At 40.9% G+C, this 26,474-nt stretch overlaps 1 protein-coding gene and 1 long non-coding RNA gene across 23 annotated transcripts in view; one reads left to right on the forward strand and one right to left on the reverse strand.

Moving 5' to 3' along the window:
* The window catches only part of LOC309379365, a 271,748-nt gene that overhangs the window by 234,144 nt on the left and 11,130 nt on the right, over positions 1-26,474 (reverse strand). The gene's annotated exons all lie outside the window — the stretch shown is intronic.
* The window catches only part of RBFOX2 (RNA binding fox-1 homolog 2), a 174,028-nt gene that overhangs the window by 125,185 nt on the left and 22,369 nt on the right, over positions 1-26,474 (forward strand). For 17 of the 22 annotated variants that reach the window (XR_014172420.1, XR_014172421.1, XR_014172422.1 and 14 more), the window contains 3 exons: positions 8,953-9,006; positions 18,430-18,522; positions 21,195-21,255. Coding sequence is in view for 19 of the 22 variants with exons in the window: in XM_081928358.1 (XP_081784484.1) it covers positions 8,953-9,006; positions 18,430-18,522; positions 21,195-21,255 (208 nt within the window). In the remaining 3 variants the exon portion in view is untranslated. The remainder of the gene's footprint in view (positions 1-8,952; positions 9,007-18,429; positions 18,523-21,194; positions 21,256-26,474) is intronic. The other 5 variants (XM_081928376.1, XM_081928365.1, XM_081928361.1 and 2 more) reach the window with 1 other exon arrangement.

Below are 26,474 nucleotides of genomic sequence, written 5' to 3' on the forward strand. Positions count from 1 at the left end.
GCTGATAAGCCTAAACTTTTATATTTTTGTCTAGGTTTTTTGACCTACAGCAGAAATGAGTTATGCCTTATATTCATGATTGACATTTCAATATATTATTGTGAATATATGTCTTGGGGCTGCCTTGTGTGTTACCAATAGTCACTGTAAATTCATATGCCTAAAAGGCATGGGCAGAATATAGTCTTTATCTGACTTTAGGGCTAGCATTTCAAAGCATGACATATTCTTTAGGCTGTCCCAAGAGTTACAGTGGTACCTCGGGTTAAGTACTTAGTTTGTTCTGGAGGTCCGTTCTTAACCTGAAGCACCACTTTAGCTAATGGGGCCTCCTGCTGCTGCTGCGCCGCTGGAGCATGATTTCTGTTCTCATCCTGAAGCAAAGTTCTTAACCTGAGGTAATATTTCTGGGTTAGCGGAGTCTGTAACCTGAAGCATATGTAACCTGAAGCGTATGTAACCCGAGGTACCACTGTAGTGCATTCACAAGTGAAGGGCTGCTTTTGGAAGTGTTTACAGTTCTGATTTCTATGTATCCTTCATTCAAGTCTCCACTTTCTGCTTAGATGACCAAACACAACATTGCACTGCTAAATGTGTATTGAGCTTTACAGTCCTTTGTGGTGGAGGAGTATGACAATATAATTTTCTTGACTCTAATGAAACGATATCAGAATTAGGAGATTTCCCCAAGGAAGGCAGATAAACAAACCTCCCCTATACATATTATATGCAGCTCTCCCCACTCAGTTGCCAGATCCTTAGGCTCAGAACTATTAAATTTCTGTGAACAATTTCATGTGAAATATTGTAGGAGGCATAGAGGTCACACTTCTACCACCCCCACCCCACTCCCACTTTAAGGAAATACAACTAAAAGAATGTAGACAATCTTTTAAATTCCCCAGAATCCAGAAAGCAAAAATTATCTGCCACGTTTTCCAATTTTTTGATACCAGGGGACATAGGTTTGAGGTTGGGGTTTTTTAATGCAGTAATGTTGGGGAGACATTTCACTCTTGGCCTGACAAAGTTACTTATTCCCCCATCCATCACATTGGGTATGTGGCACCCTTACAGTTTGTCTTAATTGCCTCCCAGTTCCCTGTTCTCCTAATTGGTCAGGGCTCAAGGACAAGACCCTGCTTTTTTTTTTTTTAAGCAATAGTGATACCTCTGGGATTTCTTTGTGCCTATCGGTTGTAGCTTAAGGATGAGTCCCAGTGCATCCTTACTCCCTCTCAGCCTGAAAACAGTGATCGTATATTGGTAAAGAGAGGGAATGAAATTCATTAATTTAATATTCTCGGTCTATCCTAGCCATCACCTGAAATTCTTCTGATAAATATGTGCATGTTTCATGGAGCCCTAAGGTAGCACATTACCTTTAGCATTCACAGGTGGGAGGAAAGTCCTAAACCAACGCCCGAGCAATGCCAGATTACATTAGACTAGAAAAATGTTTTGCAATTCCCGTCTCCACCAAATTACTGGTTACCATTTACCGTCATTCTACTTAGGGTAAATGTTTTGTCTGGAAGGTTATTCCAGTGGCATAAAAGTAAAAGGGGAAGTGCACATGAACTGTGGTGCCTGTGGGTTTCATCTTTCCTTTTACTTAATTGGAAGCTTTGGTTTTCATGGCTCGGACTTCAGCCACAGGGATAGAGCCTGTTAAAACTGCTTTTTTTTACTTCTTAGGCACACATGCGTGAGCATGTGCCATTTTGAAGCTTGGGGTAGGCTCTACACTTGGAGCAGGGAAGCAATCAGAAATTCAGTTCTGATTTCCTGCTCGTACAGCATTTCCAAACAACATAAAATCAGTCTGGAACTATAAAATGGGACAGTGAAATATTAACCCTAGTTGTGGTGTTCTTATTACTACTGCTACTGCAGTAAGAGAGCTTTCCCTTGGGTGAATCATATTAAACGAGCCCTTTATCCTGTAGGGGACCTATGATTGCAGCTTCTGCAATATCCCACCTCCCAGCCTTTCCCAGTGTCAGGTTCGATTGTTTCAATGTCATCTATGAAAGACTTAAGGCCTTTGCCTCAAGTGAATTTTCCAAAAATACATGAACAGAGAGAAACTGTGTAGTTAGCAGGAAAATGGGCCATGAGAGAATATTATTACGTGGGAGGAGTGAAAAAGTCCCTGAAGGATCCAGCAACAGCCTGGAGGTCAGCTTTGCCCTGGAGCATAAAGCATCAACTTACGTTGTCATGCAATCTAAAAAAGACCATCAGGACTGACAATGATGGCTGATCTCAAAGTGCTCTGCAAATTTTCCACAGCTGCTTTCCAAAGTCACAGATGTTCCTGACTGTAGGCCAGAAGTCACAATTAGTTGTGGTAAAGGAGGATTTCTTTGCCACCGTGTGCACACAGTAGCCACAATTATGTGCTTCCACCTGTGTTCAGTCGAATTCACTATGGGACTTGCACACTACCTATACTCTAGTTATCATTGGGCTTGTTTCATTGAGCAAAGCTCCTCAGAAAAGCAAGGGGCCAGTTAGTCTCTACAATGCTGAAAAGCACACCTAGGAATTATATGGCCCTTTCTATCTTGCTATTGCATACTGAAACTAGGGCCTTGATGGGAGCACCAGCCATGTTGACTGGAAAATCCCCTAGAGCATTTAAGAATCCCTTAATTCCATAACTGTGGAGCCATTCTAGCTGGGCCCTCACCTTTGCAGGGAGTTCTCACAATCATCAGTACAGACTATTTGGTACTCTTCATTGTTGGTATCTTCCAGGAGCTGCTTTGTGGCTTGGGAGCCAGAGGTACAGTGTTACAGTGGTTCCCCTCATACCTGCAGGGATGCTACAAGGGAATGGCATAAGCAGACTTCTGCTCAGTCTTTGGCTCTTGAGCTGTGAGGTCCTGCAGGGTTCCCTCTTGTCTCCCGTTGAGGTTAACATCTGTATATGAAGCTGTTGAAAGTGGCCATCTAAGGATTTGGAGCACAGTGTCATCAGTATGCTCCATACTGTTTGAATCAAATGCTGGATCAAAGCCTGGATGCAGGATTGAGTTCAATGAGGGCTAATAGACTAAACCATTGTAAGATGGAGGCAGTGTTGGTGAGTGGTTCTTGTGTTCAGGAATTGTTGTTCTAGATAGAGTAAAATTGTTCTTGAAAGAGCAGGAGGTAACTGTCAAACAAGTAATCATCACCATCAACTTCATTGTTTATTGAACTTATTAGTCACTTTTTATGAAAAGTAAACTCAAATCAACAGTACAAACAAAACCAATAAAAAACTAAAACAAAATGAAAGCTAAAAACATTCACATACAAAAAGGCAGTCTTAACACATCCCACTCACTAAAGGCAGCCACAATATCTAAAACTTCAGGTTGAAAGCCTTACTGAAAAGAAATGCAAGCATCACATTAATGCTTGCTTTTTTATTCAAAACAATTACCCGGGAGCAATAATACCTGAGTTTTGATTTTTTTTAAGGCAAAGTAAATTATATTATTATTATTATTATTATTATTATTATTATTATTATTATTATGCAAACTATGACTATTTTATTTAGATTCTTGATCAAATTGCTTGCAAATTTATTATTCATCGCATGAAGCAACACTGTTCTACCCATTAAGTATCAGTCCTTGTTTTTGGAAAATTTAGGGTATTATTTCAGATAAGTTATGTTGCTTAGTATCTTTGCATATGCACATAGTCAAACAGAAACACTTGATTTCACATGTATTGTGGTACCTCGGGTTACATACGCTTCAGGTTACATATGCTTCAGGTTACAGACTTGCTAACCCAGAAATAGTACCTCGGGTTAAAAACTTTGCTTCAGGATGAGAACAGAAATCATGCTCGAGCAGTGCGGCAGTAGCAGCAGGCCCCATTAGCTAAAGTGGTGCTTCAGGTTAAGAACAGTTTCAGGTTAAGAACAGACCTCCGGAACAAATTAAGTACTTAACCCAAGGTACCACTGTATTCATCTGTCTGTTGGCATTTATAAATTCTGTAGCACAAAATGTGGGTTGCATGACCAAAGGTTTGGGAATATGCTCATCCCAGGTAGTGTAAAATTTGTATTTATTTGAAAGCTGATACGTTCAGTCAATATATGAACCAATTAGTACATATGCTTGTTCAAGAAATATATGAATTTAAAAATTGGTAAATTGATTCAATTCAGTCATTTAAATCTGACTTCTGCACTCTTATGTATTTAAATCATTGACTTAATTGCCCTGATTTAATGTAATCCACCCTAGGATGCACTTAAAATTCTGGTCCCAGGTGTTCAGAGCCCTAAGGCTTAATGATGTTTGTTGACAAGATATACAGACAAGATTTGTTTTTGAGAAAGCTGTGTGAAAATACAACCCAGTGTCTAATAAAACAAGCTAGGATCCTTTCTACGACTTACTTACCTTACCTTTGGAAATATACCATTTATTTGACTTGAAGCTAGCAAGAATTGTAAGCTGTTTTCACACACTTGAGACTACTTCAGTATTTACAGGCTGTGTGTCATCTCAGTTATTTGTAAAACTTCCAATCGTACCTTGTCTTCCTGTGTGGACTGGTCTATTATAGAGGAAACAGTATACTCTGCCTCAAATGAATGAGAGAATCAGAGAATTGTCGAGTTGGAAGGGACCACCAGGGTCATCTAAGGAGTGCACTTATTAATCTGAAGATTATAATGATTCAGATGTGGAGCTGAAAATAGTTGCATTCAAAATTTGCTCCATTGTAATTATTATTGAATTGCTGAAGTGATGAATGGGTAAATTTCTTTTGTTTTTGTTGTTGCCAAATTGCAGCTGAATGGTCTCCTTCGAAACATAGGTCCCAGCTCTAAGGACAACACATTAAACCCACTTTATGGGGCTAGCTGTTGGGGTCCTGCTTTAAGCTGGCAAGACAGCAACTAGCCTTTGCCAGATACAGTGGTGCCCCGCAAGACGAACGCCTCACAAGACGAAAAACCCGCTAGACGAAAGGGTTTTCCGTTTTGGAGGCGCTTCGCAAAACGAATTTCCCTATGGGCTTGCTTCGCAAGAAGAAAGCCCATAGGGAAATCTCCGGGGACCTCTTTTAAATGCTAGCGGTGGGGAGCAAAGCCTTTCCCCCCCCCTCCGGCCTTCAGAAGAGGTCCAGGAAGGCCAGCGGGGGCCGAAAGGCTTTGCTCCCCACCGCCAGCATTTTAAAAGCAGTCCGGGATAGCAGGGAAGCGCTTCCCGATATCCCGGATGGCTTTTGAAGGCAGGCGGGGGGGAGCAAAGACTTTCGCCCCCCGCCGGCCTTCAGAAGAGGTCGGGGGACAGACTGTCCCCGGACCTGGTCAGAAGGCGGTTTCCATAGGAACGCATTAATTGTTTTTTAATGCATTCCTATGGGAAACCGTGCTTCGCAAGACGAAAAACTCGCAAGACGAAAAGACTTGCGGAACGAATTAATTTCATCTTGCGAGGCACCACTGTAGTATTAAAGGCATAGGGACACCCCCCCCATGGGGGGATCAGGGGACTGAACTATCTAGCTACTACTTTCTTACTGTATGAGTTCAATGTCTAATTCAGCAGTGTCCAAACAGTGAATACTGCTGGCCTAGTTAGTTCAATGCCTCTAGGGAAAGTCATGTTGTTTACTGTAAAATTTAGAAGAGTTGACAACAAGCCGGTAATAGTTACATTCAGATGGACAGGGAGTTTGGGGGTGGAGAGAGATATAAAGCTTATAAGACAGGCAACGGTGACCTCTCTTTATTTAATTTTTGTGTGTGGCTATGACTCATACATTTTGAGTCAGTCAGTTCTGAAATCATTATGCTTAATGAAGCACCATATGCTCATATCCCCTTTGGATAAGAAACGAGGCCTACAATTACTCAGTGGGATTTACTTCTGAGTAGACATCTATAGAATTGCACTGTCAGGATGGAGCTATATCTGCAGTGTCCTTACATATGTTAAAGGGACAACCCTGTTTTTAATGCCTGTTGGGGGTTTAAGGGGGAGTATAGGAAGTGTGGCTTGTTTGAGTACAAGAAATAGCACATAGGGTTGAGTTTAATGGAGAAGCAATTTAAAAATGGCAGAGCCACACCAGCATCTGGAAGTAGTGCAAGAACTTATGAATGCCAAGGGGGCTACTACCATAGCATTCATTTGCCCTGTAGTAACCCATACTGTAATGCACTAAGAGAGAGTTTCTTAGTGCGTTACTGTGTGGGTTACTACAGGGCAAATGAAGCATCTGGCCTCCATTGGTTCAGCTTAATGTGATGATTAGAAAGTTCATCAACACTCCTTCAGCTGAGGGAACTTGTTAGTGGTGGAATTCAACTTAAGTTGAATTAAAAGTTCCCTTGTATATGGCTAGAGAAAGGCAAATAAGGAGGCTGGAAAGCTCAAAGGAAAGAGGTCCCATGAGGTAGGGAAGCTAAAAGGAAGAGGAAAAAAGGAGCAGGGTGACTGAAGAAATGGTGCAAAGCATGGAACGGAACAGAAATGAAAAACCTAAGGGAAAGGAACGGGGGAGAAGCCTGAGGAAAACATAAAGCTAATGGAATTGGGTTGGCTCTGAAAAACCCAAACAAAGCCTAAGGATATAGGCACATAGGAAACTGCCTTATAGGGAGTCATGCCATTGGGTATGCGCACTGCCTATTTCAGGGTTTCAGACCAGAGACATTCCCAGCCCTGTATGGAGATGCCAGGGATTAAACCAAAGCCTGCCAAGTAGGTGTTCTGCCACTGAGCTACATGTCAGTGTGTCAGATGGAAGGGAGTTGATAGACTAGCAGGACATAGCTGACTTCCCATGGTAAGCATAAGGATGCCAAGGGTGATTGTCTCTCTAGTTTTATGTTACATCATGCCTGCTATGGCAGCCAGTTTGTGACATGCTCACAGCGCTCTTTCAAAATCCAAAATGTGTCCTGGTCCATAAAGTTTGGTGAACCCTGTCATAAGGTCTCCAGGCAAACTGCAACATACCGTATTTTTCGCTCTATAAGACGCACCAGACCACAAGACGCACCCAATTTTTGGAGGAGGAAAACAAGAAAAAAATATTTTGAATCCCAGAAGCCAGAACAGCAAGAGGGATCACTGTGCAGCGAAAGCAGCGATCGCTCTTGCTGTTCTGGCTTCTGGGATAGCTGCGCAGCCTGCATTTGCTCCATAAGACGCAAACACATTTCCCCTTACTTTTTAGGAGGGAAAAAGTGAGTCTTATAGAGCAAAAAATACAGTACTTAATGTAAACATAACTACTTTATACTATCAATACATTCATTTAAAAAACACACACACAATTCATAAAAAAAATTCAAAACAATATTCTCTGTAATAGCCACAGGAAGCTTTGGCAGCATACTGACAGCAAAAAACCCACTATCATCTTAGTTTATCAGAAAGCCTGAGGGGAAAGGTAAGTTTTTAGGTATCACTGCAAAGATGTCAGTAAAGGTGCCAATCAGAATTCATTAGGAGAGCATTCCACAGACAAAGAACCACAACTAAAAAGGCCCTCTTTCTTGACAACATCCTCCAAGCCTCCTTCAGAGAAGAGCCCTGGAGACTTGTCCTTCTATACGCATTGTAGTTCTGTCTCTAACAGTGCTTTCCACCAGTTTTCCTAGAACTGATGCTAAGCTAGCCAGCCTAAAATTTCTGGAGTGGAGTAGCTGGAAAAGGAGGATGCAGGAAGAGAGACATAGGTCCTCTCACACTCTCACCACCCAACAGCAGCCACCTGTTCCTTCCCTCTCTTGCCCCAGAAGCAAAAGCTTTGAAACATTCCCACCCATGTGGTGTTGCATGCCTCCACTTGTTCTCTGCACATGTTAAAGCAGTACCACCCATGTGGAAGAAGCCAGTATCAGTTGACTCTGGGAACTGTAAGGTTTGCAGGAGTAACCCCCCGCCTCGCCCTGCCAAAAAATATATATCTGAGTAAAATATCCATAAAGCTGGGGGGGCAGATTCCAAAACAGCATAATGAGGACCGAGCATGCTCTGTGACCCTGGCTTGCTGACTAACTGCTGGGGCGGAAAAACAGAAAACCTGTGGGTGGCAGAATGCAATGGAGTATCATGGAGGGGGAGAGCTAGAGTGACTGGAATAAGAGCACTCCACACCACAGTGTTTTGTTGCCCGTTGCACTCTAGTCCACAAAAGCTTATGCCACAATAAATCCATTCATCTTTAATTTACCGGAACACTCGCTGGTTTTGCAGTGACAAACTGAACCTGGCTCTGCAATATCTTAACCTGGAATGTGAATTGAGATTGCTTTTATAGATCTCTGCTCTTGCAACTAACTCAGGGCATATTAAGTAGTCAGCAGCTTCAGCTAAAGTCCTACTCAAGCTTTTGCCTCAAAGTATGTGGGCTTAAAAGTGAGGAGGGGGGGGCAGAGTGAACCAGCAGCCCCCACCCACATCTTACCCACCTGTGCCCTGCTTCACACCTTTCCCGTGTTGAAAGGAGAGATCTAATTCTTCGTGTGTTCAAGTGAACAAGCCTGGAATCCTCCTCTCGATTGGGAACCCCGATAATGCAGTGTTACTGATCATGTGCATTTAGCTGAATGTGCTTAGAAACTCCTATAAGCTTTTCCTCACAGTGAAAGGCGATTTGGCTGGGGATGGATACAGCATTTATCCATCCATCCAATTAATTTATAGTCTGCCCTTCCTCACGAAAGACCCTAGGATGGTATGGTCATGCATCTCTGTCCTCTCCCCCCTCCCCTTCTTGCCAACATGCTTCTGGGTGGTTCCTGAATAGGGTTTAAATAAAAGCTGACAACCAGAAGAAATTCAACAATTGAGCATTCTTAACTGCATATTATGAAAGGAAAGTTTGCTAGCGAAATGAAGATTTTCTTAGAAAGGAGGATAAATGCAGTAGCTGACAAGGGGTAAATCTTCTCTTCTGTCTTTACAGCAATTTGGCAAAATCCTTGATGTAGAGATAATCTTTAATGAACGTGGCTCCAAGGTAAGTTTTGTTTCTATACCCAGTTTCTCTCTTTCTCTCCCCTCTCCCCTACCGCCCCTGCCCCAAGTTGACAAGATAGGACAGCTGCCTGCATAGAGAATAATGCAGAACAGGAACTGGTCGTCATGTAACCACCTAAAAATTGCCATTCCTTATAGTTGCAGATTTTGAGTGTAGCCAATATATTTCTTCCCAAATCCTTTCAAAATATTCCTTCAGAAAGATCAGGCACCCAAAATTTCTAGCAATAAAGGGTTTACTAAAGCTATCAGAGTCAGATTTTCCTTTGATTTCTCAAAGTTCCTGGTGTTTGGGACAGATGGCTTCTGTCCATTTAAAAATAATAATCTATGAATAAATTATATGGGATAAGAGCTTTCACAGGCTATCTTGTGTGAAAGAAAAATTTCCACCCGCTCTGCTAGCATAATGGACCCTTCAACATTGAAAAAATGTTGGCTTTTAGCAAATTACGGTATCTGTATAAGCTTCTAATTTTCTGGAACAGCTACTTGCGTAGCTATTCAAGATGCATCTGAATGATAGTTTTTCAGGCTTACTACTAATTGAACTATCTAGAGAACAAATTGCAAACATTATGGTCAAGTGCAGCAATTTTGAGTGATACTTGTCCTAACTGGTTCTCGTCATGAAACCATTGTCCCCTCACTGAAGAATTGATGTGATTCTCTCTCTGCCCAGTAGGTCCAGCACTGGAATAGCAGGGAGTGTTGCAGGTCAGGAGCAAGGTGCATTGGCAGAGCTCTGTGGGGGAAGCTTGCACAGTGCATGCCTATACTCTGCTTGACTTAATCAATGCTAAGTTTTCCACTTTTAATTAAAAATGAACATCTGTCCCATCCCCCCACCCCATCACATGACAGTTCAAAGGTGTACCGCCTAGTATTTTTTATATTAAAAAAAACCATGGCCCAGTATAGTAGAGCCCCACTTAGATTTTTATATTTGGGTTCAAATTTGCATGTTGAAATTCATTTCTATGTGTTATCTGAAAACCAGAAAAGGGATTATTTTTAAATATTAACCACTATAATATTCTGCGTACCTTCGGTAAATTCTGTAAACAGAATTTAAACCCTTCATGGCAAATGATCTTTGAGCTCAGTTTATGAAAGTTTAAGATAACATAAATGCAGCACAACATGTGTTGAACTTGTGGAGAGATGCAGAACTATAGTGGGCTGCATAGCCCTTTATTCCTTTACCTATTTCACGTGTTTGCCTGATCTCAGAACTGGAAGGGATGCAGTGCTTGGCTACTGCCCTTCATTAGCCATAGGCCACTTGATTATTGAGAAGAGTTAACAAGCTACAAAGAGAACCACAGGCATTTCATTTGTGTAATACAGCCTCATGCAAAATAAGCACCTTCCCATTGCAACTCTTAATAGAGCATGAGCGATCTGCTGTGGTTGCATCTCTAAATATATTTCTCTCCTCTCTGAAGTTAGCATAGGCCAAAATTGTTTATGAATTAGTGGTGCTTTAGTTATTATTGTCAGCCTTGGGGAAACTGACTCCCATATACAGTCTCTTTTAAATGCCTAAAGGATGCAAAAGCAGCAACCCTGTCAGAAAGAACAATGCACTTATCAAGGCCTTCATGTGACACTGTGCTTTAATTTTATAAACACATGTGATAATCATACTCATTTTGTATAAACTTACATGACAGTCTCTGTTCTTATGTTCAGAATCTTCTATAAATCACATAATTCCAGTTATGACTAACAGTGCAGCCAAGAAAGCCCAAGACTTCTGGTTTTCAGTTAAAACAAGAGCTGTTAGTTATGAATTAACTTCTGGGTATTTGCCCCTTTTTCTTTCATCCAGGCAATATTTAGCCCAACTAGTTTCTCCTATATTTGGTGCTAGAGCTTCTAACATCTGCCTGTCGAATTCACAACAGTCTTTTATCAGTTGGGTCCAAGCTGGGGCCTGTTCTCTCAAAGATGGTGAATAGCTTCAGTGAGACTCAGGAAGCTCTCAAAGAATGTTTGTTGGTTATATCACGGAATATTGAATTGGGACGTCTGGGATTTGCCCTTCTTTTTTAAAATACAAACAAACAAAAAACAGTAGCTTGGAAACCCCAGTGGTGGAACACAAATATTTCTAGGGCCCTTTCACTTGTCACCACTCCCCTTTCTTCTGCAAAAAGTATGCCAAAACTTGAATGCCTTTCTCCTACCCTGTGGTTTCTGTTCTAACCTAACGATATGGAACCTCTCTCCTCCTCTCTCTTGGGAATCGGAAAGCAGATGCTCCTGCTGCCTGCATTGTGCTGTGTTCTCAATATTATCCCTCCCTCCCCTGGGTTTCTAAAGGGTATATTTTTGAATATGTATTTGATAAATGAATGTTAAAAAGGTGAATATGTAAAATCCAAATCGCCCTAGGTGTGCCCCATCCAGTAGTTGGGAAGGTCCTCTATGGGCTGAGCATATCTTTATCCCTTCATAACTGTGGCAAAGGTCCTCTGCCAGAATTGTTCCAGTGTTGTGAAATTTTGGGAAGTTTCTGAAAAAATAAAAATGCATCTTACCCATTGGTCCATCCGAGATGAGATGATAGCTTTTCTTTCTCTTGTTAAGCTGACATGCTAAGAGAAGGTTTCATGCATGCGTTAAATCTTACTAAAAACTGGCTCTCACTGGAGAGAGCCTATAGTTATGCGCACTTTTACTGTATAAACATTGATTCTTCACAGGAGCACCAAACATTTGAATTATACAATATGCACAATTAAGGAGGAGATTATTGAAAGATCTCTAAGAAAGAAACCTTTTGAACAATTGAAATAAGAGTTTCCTTTGTTTTCAGCCAAATGTGCCTCATAGTTTTAGTAATTTTCATTGTGCTTGTTGCACTTCCCCTGGTAATGTGCCTACCAGAAATCATAGCCATTGTGTCTTAAATGCTGGTTTGTTCCAGTTTGCCAGTGAAAACACTTAATTTCTCCTCCCAAATGAATATTTTGGTTTCCATGAGAATAAGTTTGATTTCCCCCAGTTTACTCTAGGTTCTGAAAAATCCAAATTTCTTTAGATCTAGAACACTCAAACTTTGTGATAATGAACCTACTCAAGTCAATACAACAATTAAAGCATCCACCTATATTTAATTGGAAAGGAAAAGTGTGTTGATATTCTGTACCCTGGTCCAGTGAAGATGTAAGTTGGCAGGGTCAGGTAATTGAATCTCCCCCTGGTAATTATAAATGAACAATAATTATTTGTCTTTGGAGAATCCTTTCTAGTGCTACATGTTGTACAAAAAGTGCATGAGAGACTGGCAAGACACTGTTAGCACTACTTAAAATAGTAGCTTGAGAATCCTAGGTTCAACCTTTGTTTAGGATCTGTACACATGACAGAACCCTACGGTATGTATATTGGACCAAACCAAAAATATATAAGTGCAAGATATATGGCCCTGCTAGATTACTGTTCTGAATATTCAGATTGGTCCATGTGTATTTCATGACCAGAGAATGACTAGTAGGGATGCATTATGTGCTGATGGCTTAGCCTTGCTTAGTAAAGGCTGTGGCTTCATAAAAACTGCTGTGCCATGGTTGCTGTTTCCATGTTATTTGGTTTCTAACTATGCCTGAGAATTACATGGTTGCCTTCCTGCAGCTTGTTGCATGCATCAAATGACAGAACAGTTTACCTTAATTACTGATAATTTGGTGTAATCAGGCAGTATAGCATGTGGGGCATAGGCATGTTTACGCTCAAGTCATTTTATAAAAAAATTAAAGATACAACAGATATGTTGTATGTCTCTTTACTTATGGAAAGTATCTAGTACAGGGAAACAAGTGATCTTGCACTGTTCTGCTCAGGGGTTTTTAATTGGGTTGGCTCAATAACAGAACTTGTTTCGTTGTAAATTACTTTGGGTTGCCCTAGGCAAGATAAAATGACTGACAAATTCAATAAGCAACAGTGATAATCTTCCCTCATCATACATCTAAAGCTGCATTCTAGTTTAGTCAATATTACCCCTGAAATAGATATAATAAAAACAAAGAGTCTTGTAGCACCTTAAAGGCTATAAAATTATTGTGGCATAAGGGTTTCTCTCTGTCAAGGCAGGAGTCAAGAGCAGGTCAGCAGTAACTCACAAGGTGCCAGTGAAGTTAACTGTTTATTCCAAGAAACAAAACAATTCAGGCCTAGTGAGTACATTAACCCTTCTCCATAGATCTTGCCCCAATGAGGCAGTTGCAAGGACTGAAGGTCCCCACCTTCCCACACCTCTCTGTCTTCTTTTTCCCTGGGTCCTTCCCAAGCAGTCAGAGATTCTGACTTCTTGTCTGACTTTGCTCCACCCTCTTCATACCTCTTCTTCCTCTGACCAGTCATTGTTGTCCCACCACCAATCTCCTGGTTCTGAGCCTTCTTCCATTTGGGGTTCCCCAGTTGGTGCCTCCCACCACCACCACGCCTCTGCATCCAGCTGGTCCATGACAATCTCTCTCTGACCCCCCTCTCCCCGCCCCAGAAATAGCGGTGGTGAAATTGTAGACAGTGAAGTTAACAACTGCTTTCTTTGAACGAACTACTGTTGTTAACGTAATCATCTCAGCCAGAACTGTTCTGCACTTAATCTCCACCTGACCTCACTGTTTAACAGTTCCACCTTCCACAATTGGTATGTGTTACCTGTAAATCAGGATAAAGCTTTTTGCATCTGATGAAATGGACCGTAGTCCATGAAATCTTATAGCAGGGGTTTATTTATTCCCCCTTGTTTCATAAAATGTATATACTGCTTGACTCTAAAAATAAACACTCAAAGCGGCTTAGAAGAAAAGCTAAAACAATAGCATTATCAATAAGAAAAATGAACAACCATAGTTTAAAACTTTCAAAAAGTTAAAATAACAATGGATTAAAAAGAGATTGAAACGTCCATCAACCATGGTGCCCTTGAGGGCTTTCAGTGACGCCCTTGGGCAGGTTACCCAATCTCTGAACTTGTATTTAAAAAGAAGTGTCTAGTCCTCCTAGAAATAAAGTTTCTAAAGAAGTAAAAAAATAAATAAATGTGCAGGCACCTCCTAAGCGATTTCTGTGAGAAGAGAATGTGCGTGATGTGGCCATCTTGTACATTTTCCTGGTACTAAGGAATGATCCCTGTTGTTATTAGACAGCAACACCCTTGTGAGTGTGTGTGAGCTCCACAGTCAGGGCATAGCTGACTTCTTTTGTCAGGGGTGGGGAGTTTTCCTTATTTTGTGCTGTGGCATGCCCCCTTGGCAGCCATTTTTTGACTGGGGCCCTCAGTACTCCCCAAATTCAAAATGTGCCCACTCTTCCAAAAAGGTTGGTGGCTCCTGGCTTATAACATTAAAAATGTGTTAGTCTTTACGGTGCTACAAGACACTATGGATTTTGCTGCAACAGGTTATGCCCCTGGAAATAAATACGGTGAAGTTCTGCTTCCCTCACTTGCAGATTTCAATTGTGTTTTTATATTCTGCTAATGTTAGGTCTGCAGAAGCACTTTTCTTTGATTTTGTGGTATTCACATGTTGTCTTGCTTTAAGCTGAAGCAACTCTGTCAAGCCCCAGTGTGTTTCAGAATTATTTCGACCACTCTAATGAAATAGCTTTACAGCAGCACATAATTCAATCAGTGCAATGCAGTATTAGATGGGAGTTCCAGTCTTTAAACTGCAGATCTTGGAAAGTAGGATCCTTACTTTTAAATGGCGGCAGGGTTCCTTTTTCTTCCCCTCAGACACCTGGAACTTCATGCCAATCACTCATCTCAGATGGATTATCAAGGATGGCTAAAGATGCATATAAGTTTTGGAAGCAAGTAACCCTAATGCCTGGAATCTTTTTGACTATTTATCCAGGCTTCTGGCTGTTGACTGAGTCTTTAAAGTGTGTCTGTGTATATATAGATATATTTTAAAAATGAAATTATGGAAAATCCGTCCCAACACCATAAGATAAAGATGCTGCTTCTGAGGTGAATGTTCTAAACATAATAAAAAAGGGTTAACAATGCATGAGTTTCAAGGGGCTCTGTTTAGTTTTCTTTGGTTTTTGTTTATTTTTGTTTATTTTTGGTTTTATTATTATTTTTTCTTAATTTCTGTGTTCTGGCCACACCCAGGAGAATCGTCTGCTTTTGATTTCTCCCTTTACGGTTACATGGTAAATTTTCTTTCTCATTCTTCAGAGATGGAAACATTTTTAAAAACTCTGTATAATTATTATTTTTACACTGCTCATCCTGTTGCTTGTTATTTATTGCAGAATCTGAGGCCAGACTAAAAGGGTGATGGTTACTTGGGTGTCTTTTGGGTCCTTGAACAGCTCCTTAAAGAAAATGGGGTCTCCCTGGGCTGCAGGTGGTTTCAGGTTATAGGAGAGATTTCTTCATGAGCATTTAACAATCTACAGTTGCATTAGTTGGATAATTTTCAGCCAGTAATAATAAAAAGTAAAAAGCAAGTGTTGTTTTAAAAAAAACAGGAAAAAACCCATGCACAGACAACTGAACTTTAAAATTGGTAGCAAAGCCAATCAAAAATAGGTTTGTAGTAATACTTTGTAATATTATATAGCTTTGTGGATGCATAGTTGCTGCCCTCCTTCAACTTAACATTTTCTGTGATGTATATGGGCAATCTTCACCCAATAAAGGAATGCATATATTTTACTAATTGAGATGTCCTTCAAACATCACAAAATATCAGTTCTAAAGAAACTTATTCATGCTTATGGACAGATATTTTATGCTGTTTGGTGTTGTTTTGTTTTCTTTAAAGCACAAACTAATAACAAAACAATTGCAGTGAAAAAGGTTTGTAAATGTGACAGATGAGTATGTACATCTGCTTATAATACGTGATTCCTGCTCCTCCTCCAAGGACTCAGGAACCCATTCATTGGACTATCCTATTGGAGAAGATTATCTCATTGTGTAGATAATAGTGTTCTGTTGTGAACCACCTTGAGATCTTTGGGTATAGGATGGCATACTAACCAAACCAAACCAAACCAAACTAAACTAAACAACTAAACTAAACTAAACTAATTGTATTCATTAAGTTCCTGGTGTATGTGTGTTTGGCCAGATAGCTTATCTGGAACACAGAGATTAGATTTCCTCCCTCCAGCTAGCATATCCAATATAATCTCATCTTCTTAGCAAAAGCAAGTTCCCCAACAAGTAGCAATTCTTATTTTGAAGGAAATCAGTCTGTTTTCCTAGTAGGATGGAATGTGACTGGGGAAGTACTAGAGCAGAAGCAGGCTTTCTAAGAGCAGCCTCCAAGGGGCTGCATTTGGAGGGGTGGGGAACAGAATCGCCCATGAAGGTAGAGTTGCAATTGCCAGCCACAGAACAGCTTCAGAATTGACCACATGTCTGTCTGGGGCCGAGAGGGCAGGAGAATGGGGGGAAAGCTTCTGTCAGCACCCTCAGCCCTAACACCTTCAAAACATTGCATGAAAGTTTGGGGTTTGCATGTCTGGATAAGCCCTTTTGAGAAGAATTTGCTTAAATATCCAGTAATAATATTTTTGCTGGAGAATCCAGTGACCCAGTTTAATTCATCAACTTTTTTTAAAAAAAATCTTTATCCCTTCCTTCCCATGAATAAGCTTCCCATTGAACTCTACAAATACAGGGCAGGAAACCCAGCTGTGAAGCAAAAATAGAGAAATAAATCCTTCACACACTTGCTGCAGGGATGGCGAAAGGCTTGAGCCCTAACAAGTTTTCATTATAGCATCTTCAAGAGCACTTTAAAATGATGACCCACTTGCTACTTTAACTTAGTGAAAAATTAAAATGGCTCTCTAGCCACTGCATCTCATGTTTCATGTAAAGCCAAGGTAGATTTCCCCCTCAAACTATGTGTAAGTGTACTACTCCACCTACACAGTCTTGGGCAAGTCTACTCAGAAGTAAATCTAGTTGCATTAAGTGGGACTTACTTCCAGGTAAGTGTGTACAGGATTGCAGCCTTCATTACCTAGGTTCCTGTTTCAGTATCGGCAGTTTCCATTATAGTTGACATATACTTTGTCCTTCCTGTTTCTGGGGTGAAAGAACTCAAAAAGATTAACTACTACAGTGTTTGAAATGTGGCTGTAAAACTGCCACGATGATATTTTATCTAGCCATGGGCTAATCCAAATGTCTACATTCTTGTGAATGGAACAACTAATGCTCAGACCACACTGCTGAAGCTAAATGGAAGTAGACTTGAACAATTCCTGGAGAGGAGACCAGTGGGATCCTCACCTACTTCTGAGTTTTCTAAAGGAAAGTGAGCTATAAATAAATAAATCATTTCAGCTACTATTTAGATGTTATCATTTTCTACTAGCTTCTCATTTAATTAATTTAGTCTTCCTAGCTTGGTCCCTGTGAAAGTGTTGTTCAGCCCAATTAATGAGTATCACAAGTTTAGAAAATGGTCTGCTTTGTGACCGAAACATGGAAAGAAGTGGATTAGGTGAAAGAAAATGTCCAGTTGCTCTACCATTATAGGAGCATATACAGTGGTACCTTGGTTGTCGAACTTAATCCGTTTTGGGAGTCCCAAAACCGATCGAAAACCAAGGCTTCCAATTGGCTGCAGGGACTTCCTGCACTCAATTGGAAGCTACGTCAGACGTTCGACTTCCGAAAAATGTTCACAAACTGGATCACTTACTTTCGGATTTGCGGCGTTCAGGAGCCAAGCTGTTCAAGTACCAAGGTACCACTGTATAGTGTAAAGCCTTACAGTGTGTGTGTGTGTGTATATATATATATATATAGAGAGAGAGAGAGAGAGAGAGAGAGAGGGTAATATCATATAGGTATGCGGTAATCAATAAAAGACGAATCCAAAACTGCAGTTTCTCCAGAGCTGCTGCAAAGGGTGTGACTTTTTCGCACAGCATTAAACTGTTGGACCACACTCCCTTTTTGTGGTGGCTTGTTCAAAGCACCTGCATGTGTGTATCCTTGCCTTGCCACAAAGAGGCAACTACTGAGAATGTTGTAGAGTCATGCCTTTGTGAGGTTTCACGTGGCAAGAGGATTTCCAACTAGGATTTAATAAATTTTGTTCCGTCAAACTAGGAGCTAGTTTACTTTTCAAAATTTGTCTCGAGTAACTGTACTTTTTTTGGTCTGGCCTCAATTGCTTTATGTTTGTTATTATTTTAAATCTGATTACAACTTTTTTTTATTAAAAAAAATTAAATTTATTTCATGAAACATGCATGAACCAAAAATGTGACTCTAGGAGAGTATTGCTAAGTTGTGCTGATGTCAATTTCATACTGTGATATTTTTTTTCTCTATTTATCTAGATATCAGTATTTCAATATATAACGATGTGCATGTTTTCCCCCCTTCTCCCGCTGCATGCAGGGATTCGGGTTCGTAACTTTCGAGAATAGTGCTGATGCAGACAGGGCCAGGGAGAAATTACACGGCACCGTGGTAGAGGGCCGTAAAATCGAGGTGCATGTCTTCAGTAATTCAATTTCTTCTTTATATTTATTCTTTTGTTTCTTTTTTGTGTCTTGCCTCACTTATTTCACATTTGGATTCCTGTCTTGTGTGTGCGTGTGTGTGTGTTTGTGTCTCTGTGTTTTTCACTCCCCTGCCCCCCTGCACTGAGGTGTATAAAAATAACACACCCACCCAAATATATATCTATATATGTTTTGTTACTTTAGGTATTTTTCTTTTTCTCCTTTCTCTTAAGTTTGTTTCCAACCCACTCCAAATTTTTGACCTTCTGCTGTCTTGATTTTCCTTTGCTTCAGTTTATGAGGCTCCGACTTTTTATTGCCAATCCTGATCAAAACTAACGAAAAGAGCACTGTCCAATTTGTAACTTTTGTGTCTTAACAACAAAGAAGGGGGCCAGCCAGAATCTGCCCTTTTCCTCAGAGGCCAGTTCTCCTTCATATGAGTGTGACATTACATTAATTGCAGGAAGGGATTGACAACACAGGAAGAAACTTCCTTGGGCTGCTAGAATAATTTTTCTGGAGATGATTTCAGTAAGTAAATACACACTCAAAATTAGCTCTTACAATGTGCACAGAGTTTGATAAATGTGAATAGTTGTTATCCACGTGGGAAGTAACTGATTAATCAGTGGGGAGAAAAATATTTTCCCTCATATTGAAGGCTAACTGGCCCCTTTCTCTTTTCCCTCCCTTTTTAAGAGAAAAAAGTACGAAATATAGGGGGGGAAACTTAAAGCCGCCGTTTTGAGTAAGATGTCTGCATATTTTGCTTTTTTGTTTTGTTTTTTTGTTTTGTTTTTGTTGTTTTATTTCCCTTTTCAATGGTTTAGTGTTTAGGGCCCTTCACTTGACTCACTCTTTCCATGGTAACTATACACAATGCTGGCGATGGTACGAGTTGGCGGTAAGTGAAACAAAAGTGCTAGAGGAGAAGCTTATTTCTTTTCTTTTTTTAATGCAAAACAAAATTAAGAAAGAAAAAAATCCATCTGCCATTTCACATTAACACTACAAAATGTGATTTGACTTGTTGTCCCCCCCCCTTTCCTTTTCCCCTTCCCACCCCAACCCACCCACCCCTTTTTATTTTCAATGCTGTTGAGTAATGCCGCCTGGACTTTGGATGTACATACCGTTTTGTATAAGTCTGAGCTGTTTGATTACTGACTTCCTGGTGATTTCCCTTGCACATCTTACTCAGAGTTACTGAACTCCAGTTTGGCTGGTTTTTATTAATGCACCCATACCCTTCCCCTCTCTATTCTCTCCCTGCCCCCTTTTTCTTTTCTTGCTCTGCCTCTCTCCAAACCTGTGATTGTTTTTCATTTTTCCTTTCTCCCCTTGCCATTTTTTTCTTCTTCACTCAGTTAAATGCAGCTGTTGGTCTCTCTTTGCTGACTGGTGGTTTCTGATTGGTTTTGGCCATTTTTCCTTTAAGTGCTTGTATTGCACTCTGCTGTAGCAGCTGATTTCAGGCACTCGCTCCATCTTAATGATTGTCTGTGAGACCTCTCCTCTCTCCCCCCCTCCCTAGCCCCATTAATCGATTGTTGTTGTTGTTGTTTTTCTTTTTTTATGTGTGTTTTAACAGCATGCTCTCAGTCTCATCGTTGTTGTTTCCCATTCTTTTTAAATGTATGATGTTTATACTGTTTGGGGGCTGAAATTAGAGTAATGGGTTTCCAGGCTCCCTTCTTCCCTGCCCGAGCTCACTCTTCTGTTAAACGTCAGAGGGCATCTAAGACTCCATCTTGAAATCGGCCTTGTGGCTTTTCCTTCTGTTACGGCTTAGGATTTTGAAATGTCACTGATTCTAGCTCAGCCTTCACCCTCTTTGCAAGAGCTCTGAGGCTGTGTCTGACACGGGGCTGCAGTAATTTGGCTTTGCCCACCGCTCCCATGTTTTTCCAGCACCATTTCTGCTGTAACACACACTTGCTGCAGTGCTTAGAAGGCTTGGGGCTATAAAGAGCTCAGAAATGAGGGTGAGTGCACTACGAAATCAGGAGACACCTTACCAGTTTCTAAATGGTGTTTGTTTTTTTTGTCCTCCTCTCAAAAGTCAGCAATTGGAGATGGGTGCGCCAATATCTCAGGATATCCTGAAACTGGGATGTAGGCCAGGCAGCCTTGCTTTAGGAATCCAGAGTGGAGGGAATTAGTCCAAGGCACCTGGGATATCCAAGCTCTCCTTCCGCCTGAATAGATGTCTCCTCTGTAATATTAGTAGGCCACTGCAGTTCAGTGAAAGGCTACTAAAATATGAGACAGAAGGCTACTAAAATATGAGACAAAGTTGTTTTTGTTCATTACTTCATACCAGTCAAGCTGGACGTGGAGAAAATAGCAACAGGGGGAATTTTTGCCCTTTGGATCAGTGAGCATCAAACGCCCAGTTCAGTCAAAGGTAGCAGGGATGCCTGAGAAAATGTGCTCTTTTTGGCCTTTTCTTTAATGCCAGAATTAAAATGCCAGAATTAGATTGGTTTGCAATTTTAATATTTAATTTAATGGCAACCTGCAAAAGTAAAATTAAATGTGCTGAATTTTTAAACAAGTTTTTTAAAAAACAAAAACACACACAAGTTTTCACCATTTTCTCTAAAGTCCTGTGCTTCCTCCCCTCTTCCCCCCTTTCCTCCTTTTTCCTTTTAGGTTAATAATGCCACCGCCCGTGTGATGACTAATAAGAAGATGGTCACACCGTATGCAAACGGTAAGAGGAAATTCTGCTAATAATAAACAAGGTTTATGGGGGAAGAGCTAAGCTATTGGGACTGTTCTTCCTTCCCTGGATTTCAGCATGATAGAAAGCTTTGTTGGAAGAATAGCATCTTTGAAATCTTTTGCGACTGGTGTGTATAAACACTGAAGTAAGATGCTTGTTTTTCAAAGGGTAAGAGAGTACCCAACTGCTATTATTTAATGGTATTAGAATTAGTTATGAGCAAGGAAACTTAAAGTTAAATATAGATTAACAAGTCAAACTGTAGGGAATAATGAAAACTATGCCCTTGCCATTCCCTGGTAAACTAGTGAGAAATGATCAACATGAAAAGTTCCATCACTGGAAGACAGCGACTGCAGTCTGATATGCATGTCCAAATGATAATATGCATGTATCGGATTTATTAGCCACTTGTTTGCCCAGCGGCTTCCTTCACCAAACCTGCAAACTGCTTTTAGAATGGGGAGGTATTTAAAAAGTGGACCCAGTATTTAATAGTGGGAAAGTATGCGGACAAGGAAAGGGCCTAACAAATACACATGCAGATATGTAATTCAAAATAAAAATCTTTCTCTTCCCTTATCCCTCATGCAGACATATTCACAAAGACCTTGGGAGAAATCATAGAATGCTAGGTTAGAAGGGTCAAGTCCAGTTTTGTCTGTCCTAGCAAGGTTTACAAAACCCACAAAGAAGGAACTTGCCCGTTGACTGCCAGTCTCTTTGTGCGAATTAACCTTTCCTATAATGCTCTTATTTGACCATGTCTGTGTTACACAAAAGCTTATTGCCAAATACTGTACCTGAACAACATTTGATAATGGCAATGCACCTGTTTCAGCACTTGCCGTTTCACTATACTAATTCTCAAGAGACGGCATGAAATGAAAAATATGAACTTTGATCTTCCTGAAAATAATTGGTGTTGACCTAGTAGTCCATAGTACAACAGCCACTATAAAAGCACTTGTGGGTGGCTAAAACAAAACTGGAGGCAAAAAGGTCCAAATTCTAAGCCTGGCTGTCTCCTAAAAGTAGCTCTTGGTCTGGCTTAGTCACCATTAAGCTCAATCACCATTAAGTGAGAAATGCTAGTTACCAATTTGGGTTGAATAACAGCATGTTTTAAACAAGGTTCATTGAGAAGGGTGTATTTGCTAAATCTGTATGCTGTCTGGTTGGATAGGGATGGTGTTTGTGTTTTTCACAGAATTGTAAAAGCTGAGTTTTCATGCAGCTGTACATTGTCTATCCACATTTTAGTCATATTAGCTTTCTTGTTGTGACAGCACGGAGGCTTTGTTCCAAAGGTGTGCTATATATTATAATGCATTGCACTGGCATGTTAATTAGTTATGCTGAGATGATATAGCTGCATACCCCTGCCAGTAGCCTAATATAAATTCTCAAGAATGGCAGATCTTTGAAGTGTAAGTAACTTCATCAAGGAAGAAAAATGGAATCTTGTAAAAACTAGAGTGAAATAGGGGTTACTTAAGGAAATATGCCTTTGTGGTTCAGTTATACATTCTCAAATAGCATTGCAAGCACCCCCAAGTAAAAAAATAAAACAATGATTTTGTGCATGTGCACATATAACTATTTATAATCTGTATAAGAAAGCCAATTCCCCACATTCATCATACTTAACTTTCATTACACAAAGGGGAGGGGGAACCCAAAGCAAGACTCTGCAGATGAAAAGTTAGGGCCGGCTCACTTCTCAGTGGTTCTCATTTAAGTCCTATGAGACAAAGTAAATGGGCTGCAATCTGAAGTACCGTTTCTCCCATGTAAAGTAGTGGTGGCCATACAGTGTGCCACTTGGAGGCAAAGAAACCCTAACGGCAGGTCTTTACAGATAGGAACTACAGAGAAGCAGCCAGAACCTGCAAAGACCATTGGCTTGTGTGCTCCGTCCTTTCACTACACTGGTTAATGGGAGAAAGGACAGATGGCACTAGCATTCTGCACTTACATATTGAACTAGAAGCGATTGGGGTAGGAGCTCAGATGTGTTTACTGCAAATGCTCTTGTATCCATAGGAAGGCTGCCTCACACTTTGTGAACCATAGACAGAACTGTGTTCTACCTGCACTAAAAAGAAATTTGTCCCCCCTGCCCCTGCATCCAATATAATAATATTGCTATAAGGAACTACTTTGTACTGAGCTAGACTGGTAATGGCTCTCTGAGCTCAGCACAGGCTTTTTTCCTCCAGCTGTGTTACCTGCTAAGAATTTTTAATTGGCAATATCAAGGATGAGTCATGATGGTAGTTCATGTCCTCCAATACGGAGCCACAGCTCCTCCCCACAAGGATGTACAAGAATTCCCTCGCATTGAATTCAATCATTGGTCTATCCAGTACAGTATCGTTTACATTGAATAGTAGCAGTTCTTCAAGTCTTTGGCTGAGAGCTTTCTTGATGTTAAATATGGAACATTAGTGTGCTTTATTATACAGGTGTGGCCCCTCAATGGTAGCAGTATGGGACTGTGTGGGTTACTGATATACTCCCCTCCTGGCCTCTAGCATTACATCATATATCTACTAATCTAGTATTATAAAAACCATCCAGACTCCAAATTCAAATTTGTACTACTATGTGTACTTCACATGGTTTGCACAGCTCTGACCCGTAGGTTTTCATTCAGTTTATAGGAACATAGCGAGTTAGCAACCGATCTCTGCTACATTATTTTGTAGAATGCTGTTTGACTTTGCTTTTCGTTGGGTAAATATTTAAAAATGCCATTGCAGAGATCTTTTACAGGCCCACAAATTCATAAAAAAGTTGAAGAAAAGAAAATATATAATAATTAGAGTAATAGAATCGTAGAGTTTGAAGGCATCATGAGGGTCATCTAGTCGACCCCCCCGTGAGGCAGGAATCGTTTGTCCAACACGGGGCTGAAACACATGACCCTGCCTGAGCCATGAAGTGTACTTGGGCATTATGTTCTTGGTTGGTTTGTGTCAGCCCATTTTGACCTGATCTGTTCATGGTTTGTGTAGTGATCTCAATTTCGCTTGTCAGTGTAGCGTTGCTGGATTGGACTTACTTGTGCCTCTAGTGAACGAAGGCAGAAGGCACTCAGCTCCTAGGCAGGCCTTGCACACAAGAAAGCCCAGCACAGAGCCTGCCTGCCTGCTCGCCCGCCCGCCTGCCCGGCCTCCCACTTTTCTGTCCATTCCCAACAGCAAGGGCCAGTGGACTGGCTGGCTGGCCTCCCTCACCCACTTGCTTGCTTACTCTGAGGCTGCCTCAGCTCCTGACAACCATCAACCCCTGGCCAGCCCTAGAGGCACCATTTGCCTGGGGAGCTTGAAGCCAGGACTGCTGCAACAGCCGCACAAGCATTTGGGAGGCAGAGACGCAAGAGGGCATTGAGGGAGGGAGGGAAGGAAGGAAGAAAAGAAGGAAAGAGGGGCACCCCTGACTATCATTTAAGGCACCCCAGGGTGCCACAGCACACCGGTTGAAAACCACTGCCATAGGCCATGCTTCACGTGAGACCACTCCAGTGGTTCCTTTCACAGCAAGCACCTCTGCATTTCAATTCGTCCATGCCTAAGGGAGACCATGTACTGGCGGACAAGGGGTGTTACCCTCCGAAAAGGAATACCCTTCAGAAATCCCCTAAATACAACCAGTACATTGGATGCCAGCCTGCATTGCGAAGGGCAACTGGTCTACATATGGAGAACGAGTGTCTCTCACCAGCATTCATCTCCACAGTTCTGCATTCCAGACACCCGTCTGCAATCCACAGCTACCAGGCGACATGGAGGGCCTTTCTTAAATGGACCAGGTGCAAACAAGTTCCAGCAGAAGCCACCTCCAATCCCTGACTTATTAGCGTTCCTACAGGAAGGCCTTCAACAAGGGCTTAAACCTAATACGCTTAAATGACAAGTAGCAACCATCTCTTCTATTCTGACATGTCTAGATAGGCTCATTCTGGCCACTTACCCACTGGTAAAACACTTCCTTTGTGGAGCACTTCTCCAGTGTCCTCCAGTTGTTTATCGCTTTCCTTCCTATAATCTTCATAAGGCACTCTCAGCTCTCCATCACTGCGTCATTCCATCTGAAGTGATCCAACTTTTTTACTTCATGCCATCCAATTTTCTTAATATTTTGCACACTTGTTGAATGATCAAAACTAAGTTTAAATCTAAATTTTAATTTTTTACCTATGAAGGTTTGAAATTTCAAAAATTAGAGCTACAAAATTTCATATTGGATCTCAGTGTGATCACATAAAAAAAAATTGTACACACGTGTCTGCATTATTGGGTTTTATTTAGTATAAATGGGTCTTCTTGGAGTAAAATATGACTGAATAAACAAGACTTCCAACTACAATATCAATTGCTTCAGGCATTTCTTTAGAAAGTTATTAAAAGGTCTCTGTAAAGCTAGTCAGGCTTTTCTCTTAACAATGTGATAATTCTATCATGCAATAGCAAGCTAACGCTTTGAAAGAATTCTTGTTTGTACATTTCATTTCATGAAGTACAACAAAATACATATTTAAACTTAGTTCTGATCATTCAACAATTGTACAAAATATTAAGATTGGATGACATGAGCTAAAAAAGTTGGATCACTTGGTATGGAATGACCCCACCCACCTTTGAGCCACTGAAACAAGTCCACTAGAGGCACAAGCAAGCCCAGCCCAGTGATGCTACACTGGGAAAGCAAATCTACCCTTCAGGTAGGTACAGTGGTACTTCTTTTTGGTAGAGGAGCTCTGAGGCAATAGGGTCTCTAGTTTAGCACAAGGAATTATAGTGCAGAAGTTCAGAAACTTGTATGATTCTAACCAACACATGGCGGCAGCAATCATAAACTGACACCCCATAGCTTATATGCCTAGTTTTGGAGGTGGCCCTTTCCAGTTAAGTCAGTGTGTGGTGCATCTGCACCAAATCCTAGCTCCCACAGCTGCATTGTGAACCAGATCTATTAGGACAGGCATTTCTCTTATTCTTTCAAATGTTCATCATCACACTTAACACTGGGAGCTCACCACCAGGTGTTCAGAGATCTCAGGCCTTAATTTCACGAATCGTTTGTTTTGTTTTTTTTGTAAAACCGCTTGTAGTAGTCGCTTTAGCCTTCATCTTTTGCATTTGCTTCCTTACTCCAACCATTACCTTAAAAAGAATAAAGACTCATACTTGAACCGCAGG

Source organism: Podarcis melisellensis (assembly GCF_964234715.1).
Source record: "Podarcis melisellensis genome assembly, chromosome: 10".
In the NCBI taxonomy this organism is placed as follows: domain Eukaryota; kingdom Metazoa; phylum Chordata; class Lepidosauria; order Squamata; family Lacertidae; genus Podarcis; species Podarcis melisellensis.